Source organism: Cibotium barometz, chromosome 46 (assembly GCF_041138505.1).
Source record: "Cibotium barometz isolate CiBa-2024 chromosome 46, ASM4113850v1, whole genome shotgun sequence".
In the NCBI taxonomy this organism is placed as follows: domain Eukaryota; kingdom Viridiplantae; phylum Streptophyta; class Polypodiopsida; order Cyatheales; family Cibotiaceae; genus Cibotium; species Cibotium barometz.
The window spans coordinates 20,911,826-20,925,152 of record NC_141091.1 but is presented as its reverse complement, the minus strand read 5'-3'; the positions used below and the strand labels follow the sequence as shown (position 1 = coordinate 20,925,152).

The window sequence follows — 13,327 nt, the reverse complement described above, 5'->3', positions numbered from 1 at the left end:
CATTTGATGGTTGGGATCAATCTTCATGATGGGAATTTTTGTGACTTGCTCGCTAGAAGGGGGATTTCATTCGCCTCAGGAGGATAGATTCTTGTACCAGAAGCACCCAGGCATGTTCATTTCTTCTTTTGGTGCTCAACCCATCACTGATTATGTCTTCAACCTTCTAGTTCTATTAGGCTAACATCAATAAACAAACAACCTTCATGGTTACTAGTTGCAAAATGGTTTTTTCTAAAACCACATGAATTTTTCTCTTGAAACTTTAAAAACATACATGGAAATATTAATCGGGAGCTATAATTTTTTAGACAGAGCAAAGGCATTTAGTTCCATGTATGACCTGCTAAGGGCACTATATCAAAATGGTGTGGAATGCATTTCGAGATAGAAGGGGTTTCATGTGGAATGACGCACCCGTTGGATCGGGGGCGGCAGCGAGAGCAAATCACCATAGCAGGCAGGCAAAATGCAGGAGGGGGGTGATCAGAAGCACCCAATTGTTGCTTTCGCCCGGCTTGCGCGATGGGCAACCCAGGCTCCTCTTGCGATTCGGAGGGGGAGGCGGGATCGGAGGACAATTCGATGAGACCGGATATAATTGATGGCTTCGAGAGGAAGAGCGTGGCGCTGTTGGACTATGTAAACAATCTGGAGGCCCAGCTGGAGCAGCTGAAGGCGAGCTTTGAGCACAAGGAGGGGCGCCTCAAGGCCGACAAGAAGGCCCTGGAAGAGGAGTTCGCGCAGCGCGAGGCCAAGCTCAAGGCCGAGAAGAGGGCCCTCGAGGAGAAGCTCCACCACTCCCTTGAGCAGGTCAGCCGCAACCAGAAGGCCCTCCTCCACGAGGAGCGCAAGCGCCTGGCCAGCGACGAGGTCATCCGCAACCTCAAACTGGATGTCCGCGCCGCCCAAGACCTCCTCCACAACGAGCGGCAGCGTGCTAAGGTACCCATCACCACCATTTCATTCCATTCCATTCCCCTGTGCCATCATTTGATGCCATTTCATTTCGTCCTGGCTCTGAGTCTGACATAATGCATTCTTTTGGACTTGGATTTGGTATTTTGCATCTGAGTTTCATCTTTCCTGCAATGGGTTTGAGGTTGCACATGGGTTTCGGAGAATGAATCTTTTGGCACATGGATTGGACAGGAAATAAACTTGAGAGACTAGCATTTCATTTAGTTCTGGCCACTCTCACAGTCATGGGTGCACTTAACAACGATCTCCGCTGTTTGTCATGCCCTCGTAATTTTTGGAATCTCCAGATCCTCGCTTCTCCTGTCACCATGGCACTTACGTTCTACACATAGTTTTTTTCATACTCGTATGGAAAATATTCCATACTTCCATACCCGTATGCATATGGTCGCGTATGGAAAAACTTTTCATACTCCAGCCAAAAAAGAAAATGTTATGCATCTTCTCTAGACATAGAGATTAGTTGTCAATGTGTGAAAGTCATGACGGATGAAACATGGTCAATTTGTGAAAACTATGATAGATCATCTATCATGACTTTCACATACTTTAAGTCTCTTATGGTTCACTTCTTTGAAAATGGCATGTCTACCCTTTAATTTAAGAATCAAGTATGAAATCCCACGTATGGAATTTCTCCAAGGTTTGAACCATACTTATTTCGTATGTCGTATGGTTGCCGTATGAAAAAACTATGCCTACAAGTGACAGGTTTTGGCATTTGCCCACTCCACACTCCCTAGTTCCTTCTTATTTAACATGTTACATGATACATCATTGATCATACATGTATGATGTAAACAAGTTACAGGAATATAAAGTCCGGAGTTTGGATTCTGGCTCTACATCATTTATGTTTTTTCTAATCCCAAAATCTTTGCAGTTTGAAGTTTATTTGGTTTTTTGTGTCATATGGCAAGCTCATTCTGAGACTCGAACAGAGAAATGCTTTTGTCATTAGCTTCATCGTCTCCATTCTCAGAGACAGTTCACTACTTCCTAACAGAGAAACGCTTTTGTCATTATCTTCATTGTCTCCATTCTCAAAGACGGTTTCTTTCCTATTGAAGACCTAGAGTGAGGCCATTTCTCCCACTCACTGCTAACAACCAATTGCCGCAGTGTAGGTGCAACCTCATGCAAGCGGTTTAGCAATAGGAAATTGTAACCAAAGCATGTGTCACTATACTTGAGCAGATCCCTTGGAGACCTCTTTCGAAACTCTGCTAGCATGTAATGGTAGCGCTGAATGAATGACACAATCTGCTTCCCGTCGTCAATGGTTGGTTCAATCCAAGAGAGCTGGCCAACATCTTTAAGCAAATTGTTGAGGCAATGCGCAAAACATGGACTGAATGTGATATGCGGATATTTTTCTTCCAGCTTTTTACCTGCGGCCCTGTTAGCTGCCTCACCATCGGCTATAAACTGAATTAACACTATCATCCCTATTCCTATTCCCTGTGACCATTCTTCAACAAGGTGATCAACACTCTTGCCTGTACTCGAAGCGTCATGAGATGTCACAAAGCTGACACCTCCTCTAGAGAAATTGACCATTCCATGGACTGATTGTGAACGTACGCCACTCCAGTCATCAGAAATCGTTGTAACCCCATTCTTTTTCCGTCTCTCCCTCAGAACTTCTAAAGCTGTATCTATAACCTCCTCCTCCTTCTTCAACGAAGTGGTTCTTATGCTTTCATATGAGGGAGGAGCGTAAGAGGGGCCAAACCCTACAATCTCTCTTACCATCTCCAGAAAATATGGGGACCTGGCAAGATTAAATGGGATGTGGTCGTGGTAGAGGAAGCGAGCTATGGCAGCGTCCACCACTTCCCTTCTTCTTGGATCCCATGTTGCATGGAGAGTCCTCTACTTCTTATTTTCTGTCCTAGGTGGCCCTGTTAGAACAGCAAGAGGAGTTCCAAACACAAAAGGGCGATTGCTTGATGACCCACCACCTCCTAATTGCCTTTCCATAGCTGATGCATCTGCTCCACCTGTAAAGTAATGGGGATTCACAGCAATCTTCTTCATGTTTGGCTTTGGTTGTACAGATGCCCATGTATCTCTCCTTGTTTTTGGCTTGTGAGGTAGATGGACAAGGATTAATCTCGTTACCTGGCTTGTGCAAGAGATGGCCTCGTACACGATTTGCACCACCCATCTTCACAATGCCACAATAACGGCACTTCCACCTCCTAGATCCTCCCTTCCCCATGTACTTTTCCTCCACATCAACCTCATCCCACAAAGACCGACCAAGAGGAAGCATTCCTGGACTTCCTGGTGCCTGTAGGAGTTGGTCTTGGAGCCATGCTGTGCCATGTGAAAATATCACAACTGTAGTCAATTTAAAAGATGGAGCCCAAGTACGAATGAGGAAAAGAGTGTGCTCATTATGCTGCAGCAAGAATCAAGTTCATACCTTCAAGATGGTAGAGTGTTTGATTCTACCGGACTGTTCTCTGCTGCAATTCTTCTCCACAGAGGTGCTCTTTTTGATGTCCTTGGAACTCTAATAAAAAGGGCTGGCACTTGCTCTGTTTAGCCCTCAAGCGGATAGCATCCTGCAAAGTCAAGTATGTATGTGACGGTGGCAAGGGACACTTGCAATGGTGGGCAGTGTAAATATACGTTGCTTCATCCACACAAAGCTTGCAATAGCAATCTAAATCATCCATAGACCAGCCACTGAGAGAAAGAAAGAAACGTCTCCTAAAGGTCAAAATGGCCCATGAGACCAAAACAAGGTACAACTGATGATGATGATGTCTCATCATAACAAATCTGAAAGAGAGAATGAAAATAGTAATATCCTAAGAGAGCTAAGAGCTGAAAGCTGAACCGCTGAATCGTCGCGGTAAACTCCTCCGGTGGCGGGCAATATGGCTCGAATCTGCCGATGGTGAGGGAGTCGTGGACGCGATCCTCGTGGTCGTGGGCGTCTCGCTCTACAGATGGCAATGGCTCTGTCCAGGGTGACTCCTCTGGAGGGTGGTCTGCCAGGTAGGCCTGTAGATGGAGAGAGCGAGAACCTGTGTGTTGCAAAGATTTGAAGGGGGCAACGTGCAAGCATGTCGAGCAGCTACCAGAGGTTTTGGACATAGCTCGCTTCCAATGTCGGCCCCCCCCCAGCTGCCAGTTGGTAGTACTCGTGTAAACCGAATTGCATAGAACATTTTAAATCACAGAGTTCTTCAATAAACGTTATCTTCAAACCATAGTATTGAAAATTTAAGGTTTTAACTCAACGAAAACAGAGAAACTACGTTGCGTGGTTTTTTTCTATATTTTTTTACGCGTTTCTCTGCGTCGAACGTTTCTCAACGTTTCGAGTCCAACGTACTTGATGAAATGCGTTTCCACGTTTCTTAGTAGAGAAACGCACGTTTCCTGCAACCATGACACCGCCGCGCACGAATTGGCTCCTGGTCACCCTGCCGGCTGGGGAAAGGGGGGTTCATCCTTCTGGCTACCTCCTGCAATTGGGTTTGACAGTATAATTCATCATTGTGGCTATCTTTAGCATGAGATAGACATTCTGGCTGGAGACTCCATGACTGTGCCTATCTTTAGGTTTTAGGACAATCTTTTCTTTTGCCTATGCTTCTGGAATGAAATCTATGTTCTGCAGAGATGGGTTCATGAGACAGTCATTCTGCGTATGGTTGTGGCCATCAATCATGGGTGATTAATCACTGATTTTGTCCGTTTCTTGATAAGGTGGGATTTGAGAGAGAGAATCTTATCTTGGATATGAGTTTGAGAGAAAAGCTTGTCTTGCGTGTGTGTTTGAGATCTGGTTTTGAGATCTAGCACGCTAAAAGCTTATTCTGCGTACAGGTTTGAGATATTATTGTGTTTTTTTAAAGTCTGCATTATTTGTAACAATTTTAAATGTTGTACTTGATCTCTACAGGAATTGGAAGAACAGATTGCGGAGCTCAAAGATCAGCTCAGAAACCGAGAACAAACTTACAACCGGAGGAGACTTAAGGATGAAAGGGAGAAAACAAGGCTTGAGGAAGACATGACTGTTCTTAGAAAGAAAGTTACTCTTGGTTGGATCTTGGGCTGTTTGACAGGTATGAAGCATATTTTTGCTGTGAATAAGGATCTCTATCAATGGCCATGTGTCACATGCATAGATGTGGACATACGTAATCCTCTATTTTAGCTATGATTAGGAGCCTTTTTAGGCATTGACCAGTTCTCTTCATGTGATTTTTGGTAATTTGCTGTCCAAGTACCTGGCCGACAGCAGTCGGGTACTGGTAGGGGCAGTTCCACGAGCCTATAAATAGGCAAGTGCAGTTCATTGTGTAATCATCTGATCACGCATAGGTGGGGCATAGATGTTATCTTTTGGAGGCCATGATTGGCTAGGATCTATGTACATCTTGATACATATATACAGAAAACACTGTTTCAGCAACATCTCTCTCTCTTCTCTGTTCATCTTTGCGTTTTTGCATAGTTCTTAATACAGGCAGTTCTTCTGCATGTTACACCCTTTCAGAACGATGGATATACTGTGGTAATTGATGCAGTGACATTTGTGTTTGTGGGGCAGAGGTTTACCTCCGTGTGGAGAATGAAAATGAGGCCCAAAAAGGCATTAAAGCAATGGGCCATCTATTCAAGAATGCAGGAAAACCTGCCAAACTGGAAAGCATTGAAAGAGAAGTCAGGAGGCTGATCAACAACCAGGATGCCAGTCATAATAATTCACACACGACTCCAAAACAGGTAAAGCTCATGTTGAATACCAAGAAGTGCTATGGGTTACTTTGTTAGGTCATGTGCTTAATTATGTGTATCACTTTAGTTGGGTTTTGCCCCTAATTATGTATGCATAGCAATTGATCATATTGATTGGTGTGATGGCTTGCAAAGGCACCAGAAGAAGATTCAGTTTCGGGAAGTGAAATAGACTTGGATTTGGATTCGGCAGCTGCTATGAGAGACACTTTATCCTCCAATGAATCGTGCAGGCCTTGCCGGTTCATTCGATCGGTAATGGATGCAGAGCATGAGCATCATCATCATCATGGAACTAGAAGTGCCTCACCCACCTCAAGTACAGTGTAAAAGGCTCTTCTTCTATTACCCGAGCACTAAGGGCTTGAGTCCTTGTTGCAAATATATTTCGATGCTCATGACCTTCATTGACAGCTGATTTCAAAGTGTGGAAGATACAAGAGGGCTCTTGCATTCCTTCTGCCCTCAAATCCTACACTTAGGTGATATCTAGGAAGATAATGAGCTCCAAAATGAATATTGCCAAGTTAACCAGTGAAAGAGTCCATGAGGAACAATGATGCAAAAATTAATGAAGTTGGATAAAGAGGGAATGAGTGGAAGAACGGCCTATATTTGACACTAAGAGAGCCTTAAATTTTGGAGCAAAACTGAAACATCCAACATGATGACAGTTATGAACTTAAGACACATTACTCAAGTCACATCAAAACTAGTAAAACTACTATTGGTGGTCTTTGCTCAAGTGGCCATTGCACCAAGTTCTGAGTTGGGGATGCATGTGCAAATCTCAACACCTACTGTAGTAAATTACTTTATTAAAGAAGCTAGTGAAAATAAGTGAAAACAAGATTAGGTATATAGAATCGTAAAACAAGGAAATGTATTTCACTAACAATAAACAATTAATAGTTCTGAAGATTAGGTATATAAATTGTAAAACAAAGGAATATAATTAATAGTTCTTAAGATTAGGTATATAAATTGTAAAACAAGAGAATGTATTTCACTAATAATAAATAATGTAAGGAGAACCAAATGGATTTGAAGAGTAGGTAAACCAGAACAACAATTTTTTTAAACAAATGGCTCATAGTTTCATTTATCTTCAAGGAAGTGCATTTGCATGCATGCACAATTTCAATACATGATGAATCATGGGTAATCCGTAGCAATTGTTGTAGTACATGATGGGCCATGAATCATCCATAGTGGAGCACTTGATTGTTGCAATTCCACAAAAAATAGCATATGACATTGCCACCAAGGTGGTAGTGAAATAGGGTAGGGACAATAGCCCTTGTGGCAGAACAATTGAGTCTATATAGGCTTGTAAAAGTGATGACTATCCACGGTTGAGTCTATGCTAGCTGGCACGAGAGCTTGAACTAGCATGCTGGTCTCTAACAACCAACCTCTCAGGAAGAATTGAATCACTAATTTCTCCCTTCCCCAGATCTACCTTCAATATCTATGATTAACAGGATTAAGGTTAAATGGCGCTCTCGGAGGGTCATCTGAGCTATGATTAATAGAACAAGATTAACACCTTCAGAACGAAGGTTTTGCAAGAATGGGAAATCTCTGTCTCTAGTGTTTAATTTTTTCAAAACAAAACTCTTAACAGAGGTTATCCCAAATTCGCCTTATTAATTTCAGTTTCTATCAAAGTTTTAAAAAAACCATCACCTAATTAATGGAATTTCTATTTTCACTCATTATGTTCCCCTATCTACATCAATGCTCTTGTAGAACAACCACACCTTGCCTAGAACAGGATGTCTAGGTGCATATAACAAGAAAAGAAAGCTCTTTCTCATGGTCTTGAATCTTCAAAGAAACTTGAGGAGCCTTTCTTTCTAGCCTTGAGCAAGGTTGACAACATAACGGTGGCCATTTGATGCCACCAAGATATATAATCTTTGGATAAGAGATGCATCAATAAAAGTATGAGTACTACCATCATCAAATAAAACATGCACAAGCGGTTCTCACTCGGTTCTCATAACTTTACCCGATATACATGTTAAAACATGTGGACCAAATATTTGCATGTTAAGACGATAAATCTCACAACTTTTATTTAAGGAATAAACATCAATAATATTAATGAGTGGATTACAAAAACTGTACCAGATTGTACTAAGTGTTTGTGTGCTTTGCCCCCACCACCACCACCACCCAAATGATTATTGTATTGTTGAATTAAAAGCATAGTGGCCAAGTCTATAACATTTGAAACATGCCCCTTTGAGAGCCTTAGGAGACGCAACATAATCTAGTCGAGCTCTCTTTCCTTGAGGTCTCGACTTTGGTTGTTAAGAAAAACAAAGACATGCTTGCTAGGTCGCTGGGCTCCTGCTATGGCTGGGTGAATCTCTTTTCTTTTTAAATCCACTTGGTTGATCACAGAAGGACCGACAATATCCTTCCAAGTGGCCGCCATTGTAACATCATAGATACATGTAAAGTGTATTGCATCCTCAAAAGAGTTGATCATATTCCATTGCACTTTAATTTGATAATCTAGAGGAAGTGCTTTTAGAAAGAACAAGCATACCTAACGATCAGAGAGGTGAGAGAACTTAGTAATGGGTCTGTGAACTCCTGAGTGAATGCATCAAAAGTCCTCCCCCCAACTGAATAGTCAGTAGTCATCAAAACTCTACAATATTAGGTTCTCTTACAAAAAGCCTCTAGAAACATAGTTTTAAAGGCTTCCTAGGTTCTTGGAATAGTGGGTTTGGTCTTAAGGTCTTGCCACCATGTGAAGGGACCTCTTCAAAACATGTCTCAGAGCCATTATCTTGTGCTCCTGTAGATAGTGGACAATGGTGAAATGAATCTCCCACTACCATTGTGCAATGCCCAGAGGAACATGGTTTTAAAGGCTTCCTAGGTTCTCAAAACAATAGGTTTAGTCTTAAGATCTTGCCACCACGTGAAGGGACCTCTTAGAAACATTTCCACCGCCATTATCTTATGCTCCTTTGGATAGTGCACAATGGCAAAATGACTCTCCCACCTAGTTAGCCAAGCTCTAATAAAATATGGCTGCCTCTCTTTCTCCTCCCTTGAAAAAAAATCAGGAGTGAAAAGAGGATAGGTAGGCATGAATTGAGTGTGGCTGTGCCTATGGGGCCGGTCCACCATTGCATTAGGGGAGTATTGGACTCAATTTTGGGCCTTTTTCCTCTAGAGAGAAAGGGTTTAGACCAATAAGAAGAGAGCCAATGTAATGGAAATTTTGGTAATTAGATGTTTTTGATATATTCTTTTTATGAATATATTATTAATGAAGAAACACGAATTGTATTTCAAAGTACTTAGAACTGAAACAAGTGAGTGCTTGTGAAAATCATTGTCTTTATGCCATTGCATGTTTTTGTTGACTCTTTATGATGAGGAAGTCAGAAAAACATTGTCAATGTTTATCTGCAAATCAAAGAAATGTCTAGATTCTTAGATCAAAACCGGGATGTAAAAGAATTAAATGGGGTTGCTTGCAACATCTAAGAAAGTCTTTTGTTTGTAAATACATTATTTGGCTCTCATAATTTCATTTTAGCCTTTCATTATATGAGATGGCATTATGTTAATGGAAATCTTATAGCAATTGATCAAGACTTGTAGGGGAAGACATTGAAAATCCATTGATCTTATTAGAGCTATGGTTTGAACATGAGCTCTTAACAATACTCAATATTAGGTTGAACATCTCGTTGAAGTGAGAACAAACCTGGCAAATGAGGGCGACCTACATGGGCCTGATGAGTATGTGTTCGAGTGTAATGATAGTAATGTATGCCAATCACTCTAACCTTGAAAATGTCTAGATTTCAACAGTAAGCCATAATCATTATTACTTACATACATTACTTTGAATTCTGTATATAGGTATTGCAGAGAAAAGAAAGGACCATTTCATGTAAAGACATTACCAAGAAGCAAGTTTTCCTTACAAGTTGGTTGGTGAAGTATGTTGTTGGGGAGGGGAAGCTTACTCTTGATGTTCACGAGCTTGATCTTGATGTTGGGGAGAGGAGTCTTGCTCCAACTCACGAGCTTGATCTTGCTGTTGGGGAGGAGAAACTTGCTCTTACTCTTGTTGTTCATGAGCTTGCTCTTGGGAAGGTTCCTCCAAGAAAGGAAAGCCTTTTGTTTATAAGGCGGTGATGCTTGCTCGTGTGCAGAGGCCGCTAGGGGGTGGTGAATCTCCTATGTGGATCCACTCCCTATCGGCTGGTGTTTGTAGATATTGCCGTGGTGGTGCCCTTGGCGGCTGTGGTGGAGGTGTTGAAATATGCAAGTGAATGGGTGTGTGCGGGAACAAGCCCTTAGCAAGAGACTATAAAAGGGAGTCTGTAATTAAGTGGGTAGCAGTGAAAAGGTGAGAAGAATATACTAATGAGAGAATCAAGGGTAGCATGAGTGAATATAGGGTTGTGAAAAGATTCTAGGAAAAGGTGACCCCAGAGGTAGGGGAGGTGGCACAAATCAAGGAGAAATCAGTGGGATTAGATGCTTGGCATCTTGTGAATGTAAAACCTATAAATTGAGGCATTGGCCTAATGAGAAATTGCTGGTTTTTGAGTATCCATGCCTACGTTAAGACATTAGATTAATTGTGCACTAATCTTGTAGTAATCACCTTCTAATCATGTTGATCTTTGCATTTGATCCACCATAGCCCACTCTTGCTTGCATTTCAACATGGTATCAGAGCCATGGCCTAGGATCCATCTAACTTTTAAAGCATAATTATCTTGCTAATCATGATTAGAAGTTAATCGTAATTTTTAACCTCTTTTCAACTATACTTTGCACCCCCAGCTCTAGTGGAGGGGCTTGATCTCCCTCCAGCCTCAACATTAGCCCAAGAGCTCTTAGCCTCATCTAGCCACAATCCCCACAACTCGGACCAGCACTGCAGTTCATCAAATCGCCACGTAGAACTCTCGATTTTTCCTGATTTGCAAGCTCCAATTTTCTGAAGAACTTTGTAGATCTACACTTAGACAAGGTGAATCAAGCTAATTCCTCTTAGCCCCAGGGGATTTCAGAGGTGCTCTATAAGCCTATGATCTCAAATTTCAAAAATTCTTCAAGGAGAAGTGGAATCAAATTTTCAATCAAATCTACAAGTGACTTTGGTAAAACAGAGATTAAGCATTCAATGTTTGGAAATTTTAACCTCTTTTCAACTATACTTTGCACCCCCAGCTAGTGGAGGGGCTTGATCTCCCTCCAGCCTCAACATTAGCCCAAGAGCTCTTAGCCTCATCTAGCCACAATCCCCACGACTCAGACCAGCGATGCAGTTTGTCAAATCGCTGCGTAGAACACTCAATTTTCGCTGATTTGCAAGCGTCAATTTTTTGAAGGACTTTGTAGATCTACACTTACACAAGGTGAATCAAGCTAATTCCTCTTAGCCCCAGGGGATTTCAAGGGTTCTCTACAAGCCTATGATCTTAGATTTTAGCAATTCTTCAAGGAGAAGTGGAATCAAGCTTTGCAACAAATCTTCACAACAAGTGACTTTGGTAAAACAGAGATTAGGGATTCAATGTTTGGTCAAATCTTTTGTTTCTCGGCTTGATCCTTTACCAGACTAATTGCTATTGATGTCTTTGAAAGGATTTGAGTTGATTTGAACTCTAAGGCACCAGATCTGGTCCCCCCCGTACACTTTATTTTTTGCACACAAAACAGGGGATTATTTCACTAATTAGTGATTAGTTAGTACTAATCACTACATTTTTATGAAATTGATGGTTAAAATCTACCATTGGGTATCTGATACAGATATCTATCACTTTAGATTGCAATTCAGAGATGGTTTGATATCCCAACCATTCAATACAAATCAGTTACCCTTGGCTTTATGCAATTTTTGGTCTATTCATGCTTGTAAATCTGTTGTTGTAACACCAGATTTGAGTTGTAAAAGGGTAGACACTGCCCTTGAATATGTTGTAATCATTATTTAACACGAGATTTGAGTTGTAAAAGGGTAGACATTGCCCTTGAATCTTGAATTGGATCAAGAGGTAAGACTCCCTTGACATCACCATGAGCACTGCACAAGAAATAGCTAAATTTAACGGGGAGCAGTTCCATACATGGCAAACAAAGACCATGTATTTGCTCATGAGGAGGAATCTATGGGGGCTAATTGAGGGAAGAGATGAATGTCCAGTGGAGAATGGGGAGAATGAGTGGAAGAGCAAGAATAAGAAAGCATTCTACACCCGAGGAGGCCTCGCATGAGGACGAAGACGAGGAAGAGGCAGGGGAGGAGGAAGGACCTTCACTTGCCACCACAACTGTGGGAAGGCAGGACACATGGCTAGAGACTGCTATAGCAAACCAAATGAAGAAGGATCGACATCAAAAAACTTCATGGAGACTCCTAAGGTAGAGGAGTTAAGACATCTTTTCTGAGAGAGAAAGATAAACCCCACAACCCAATGTAACCTGCCCGAATACAATAAAACCACCTCTGAGCCACCAATGATGTAGGCCATGCATGTGGTAGATGTATGTGTGAGCACTTTAGCCAAGGTCACGGGCACTTGTAGTAGCCTTAGACACATAGAGAGAGAGAGTGTGTGTGTGTCAAGGACTATGAGTTAGGGACTTGAGGCACTCGTCATGGGCTACCAAGTAAGAGGGAAACTTGGTATAGGGTCTAGGCATGCTAGAATTATTCACTTGAGGGGAGGTGTTGAAATATGCAAGTGAATGGGTGTGTGCGGGAACAAGCCCTTAGTAAGAGACTGTAAAAGGGAGTCTGTAATTAAGTGGGTAGTAGTGAAAAGGTGAGAAGAATCTCTGATGAGAGCATCAAGGGTAGCATGAGTGAATATAGGGGTGTGGAAAGATTATAGGAAAAGGTACCCCCAGATGTAGGGGAGGTGGCACAAATTAAGGAGAAATCAGTGGGATTAGATGCTTGGCATCTTGTGGATGTAAAACCTATAAATTGAGGCATTGGCCTAATGAGAAATTTATGGTTTTTTGACACCCTCAGAAGAGAAGACACCCAAGTGGTGACAGTTGCCAAGGATCCCTCAGTGTGATAGAGGAAACAGAGCACATTCTGCCCTCCATCCTCCCCACCGTATCCTATAGGTGACAATCAGTTTTTCCTAATAGCAGATATTCAAGCCGTGTTTGACATTATGGAGGACTACTATCACACCATCATGAATATCATGATGAAGTTCCATATTGCATCTATTTTGATGGCTTATGGTGGACAACATTATTTTATAGTTGGTAGTGTATGAGGATGATTTTTTTGGGTGCGCATCAAGAAAACGAGTGGGAGGATTGGGAAAGGACTCAAAATTGGGAGAGTACATTAATCGATTGAAATTTTCACAATTCATTATATTCCACAGAATATTCTCAAAGGATAATGTAGAGTTCCCATTTTTTTAACAATCAAGACATTATTTAGATATCTTGGGGGATATCTTGTTAGTGGAATGCAGACAAAGGCATACTTCTGGAGAAGCAATTAGTGGTATAATTACTTAGCCTATATTATGTATGGATTAACAAATGGGAT

General features: G+C 41.7%; 1 protein-coding gene across 1 annotated transcript; it reads left to right on the top strand.

Annotated features, from left to right (window-relative positions):
- Window positions 1-412: 412 nt before the first annotated feature.
- On the top strand, window positions 413-6,305 carry LOC147611975 (uncharacterized). The gene is made up of 4 exons (XM_086784241.1): window positions 413-945; window positions 4,907-5,072; window positions 5,561-5,736; window positions 5,884-6,305. Exons 1-4 carry the CDS (start codon window positions 526-528, stop codon window positions 6,076-6,078), a joined length of 957 nt encoding a protein of 318 aa, XP_086640367.1. The 5' UTR covers window positions 413-525; the 3' UTR covers window positions 6,079-6,305.
- The last annotated feature ends 7,022 nt before the right edge of the window (window positions 6,306-13,327 follow it).

Excerpts from the sequence above, each read along its gene's own strand:
- LOC147611975 (XM_086784241.1), top strand. The coding sequence starts at position 526 with ATGGGCAACCCAGGCTCCTCTTGCGATTCGGAGGGGGAGGCGGGATCG. Across the intron at positions 946-4,906 it reads ACGAGCGGCAGCGTGCTAAG|GAATTGGAAGAACAGATTGC; the intron begins GTACCCATCACC and ends TGATCTCTACAG. Across the intron at positions 5,737-5,883 it reads CACACACGACTCCAAAACAG|GCACCAGAAGAAGATTCAGT; the intron begins GTAAAGCTCATG and ends TGGCTTGCAAAG.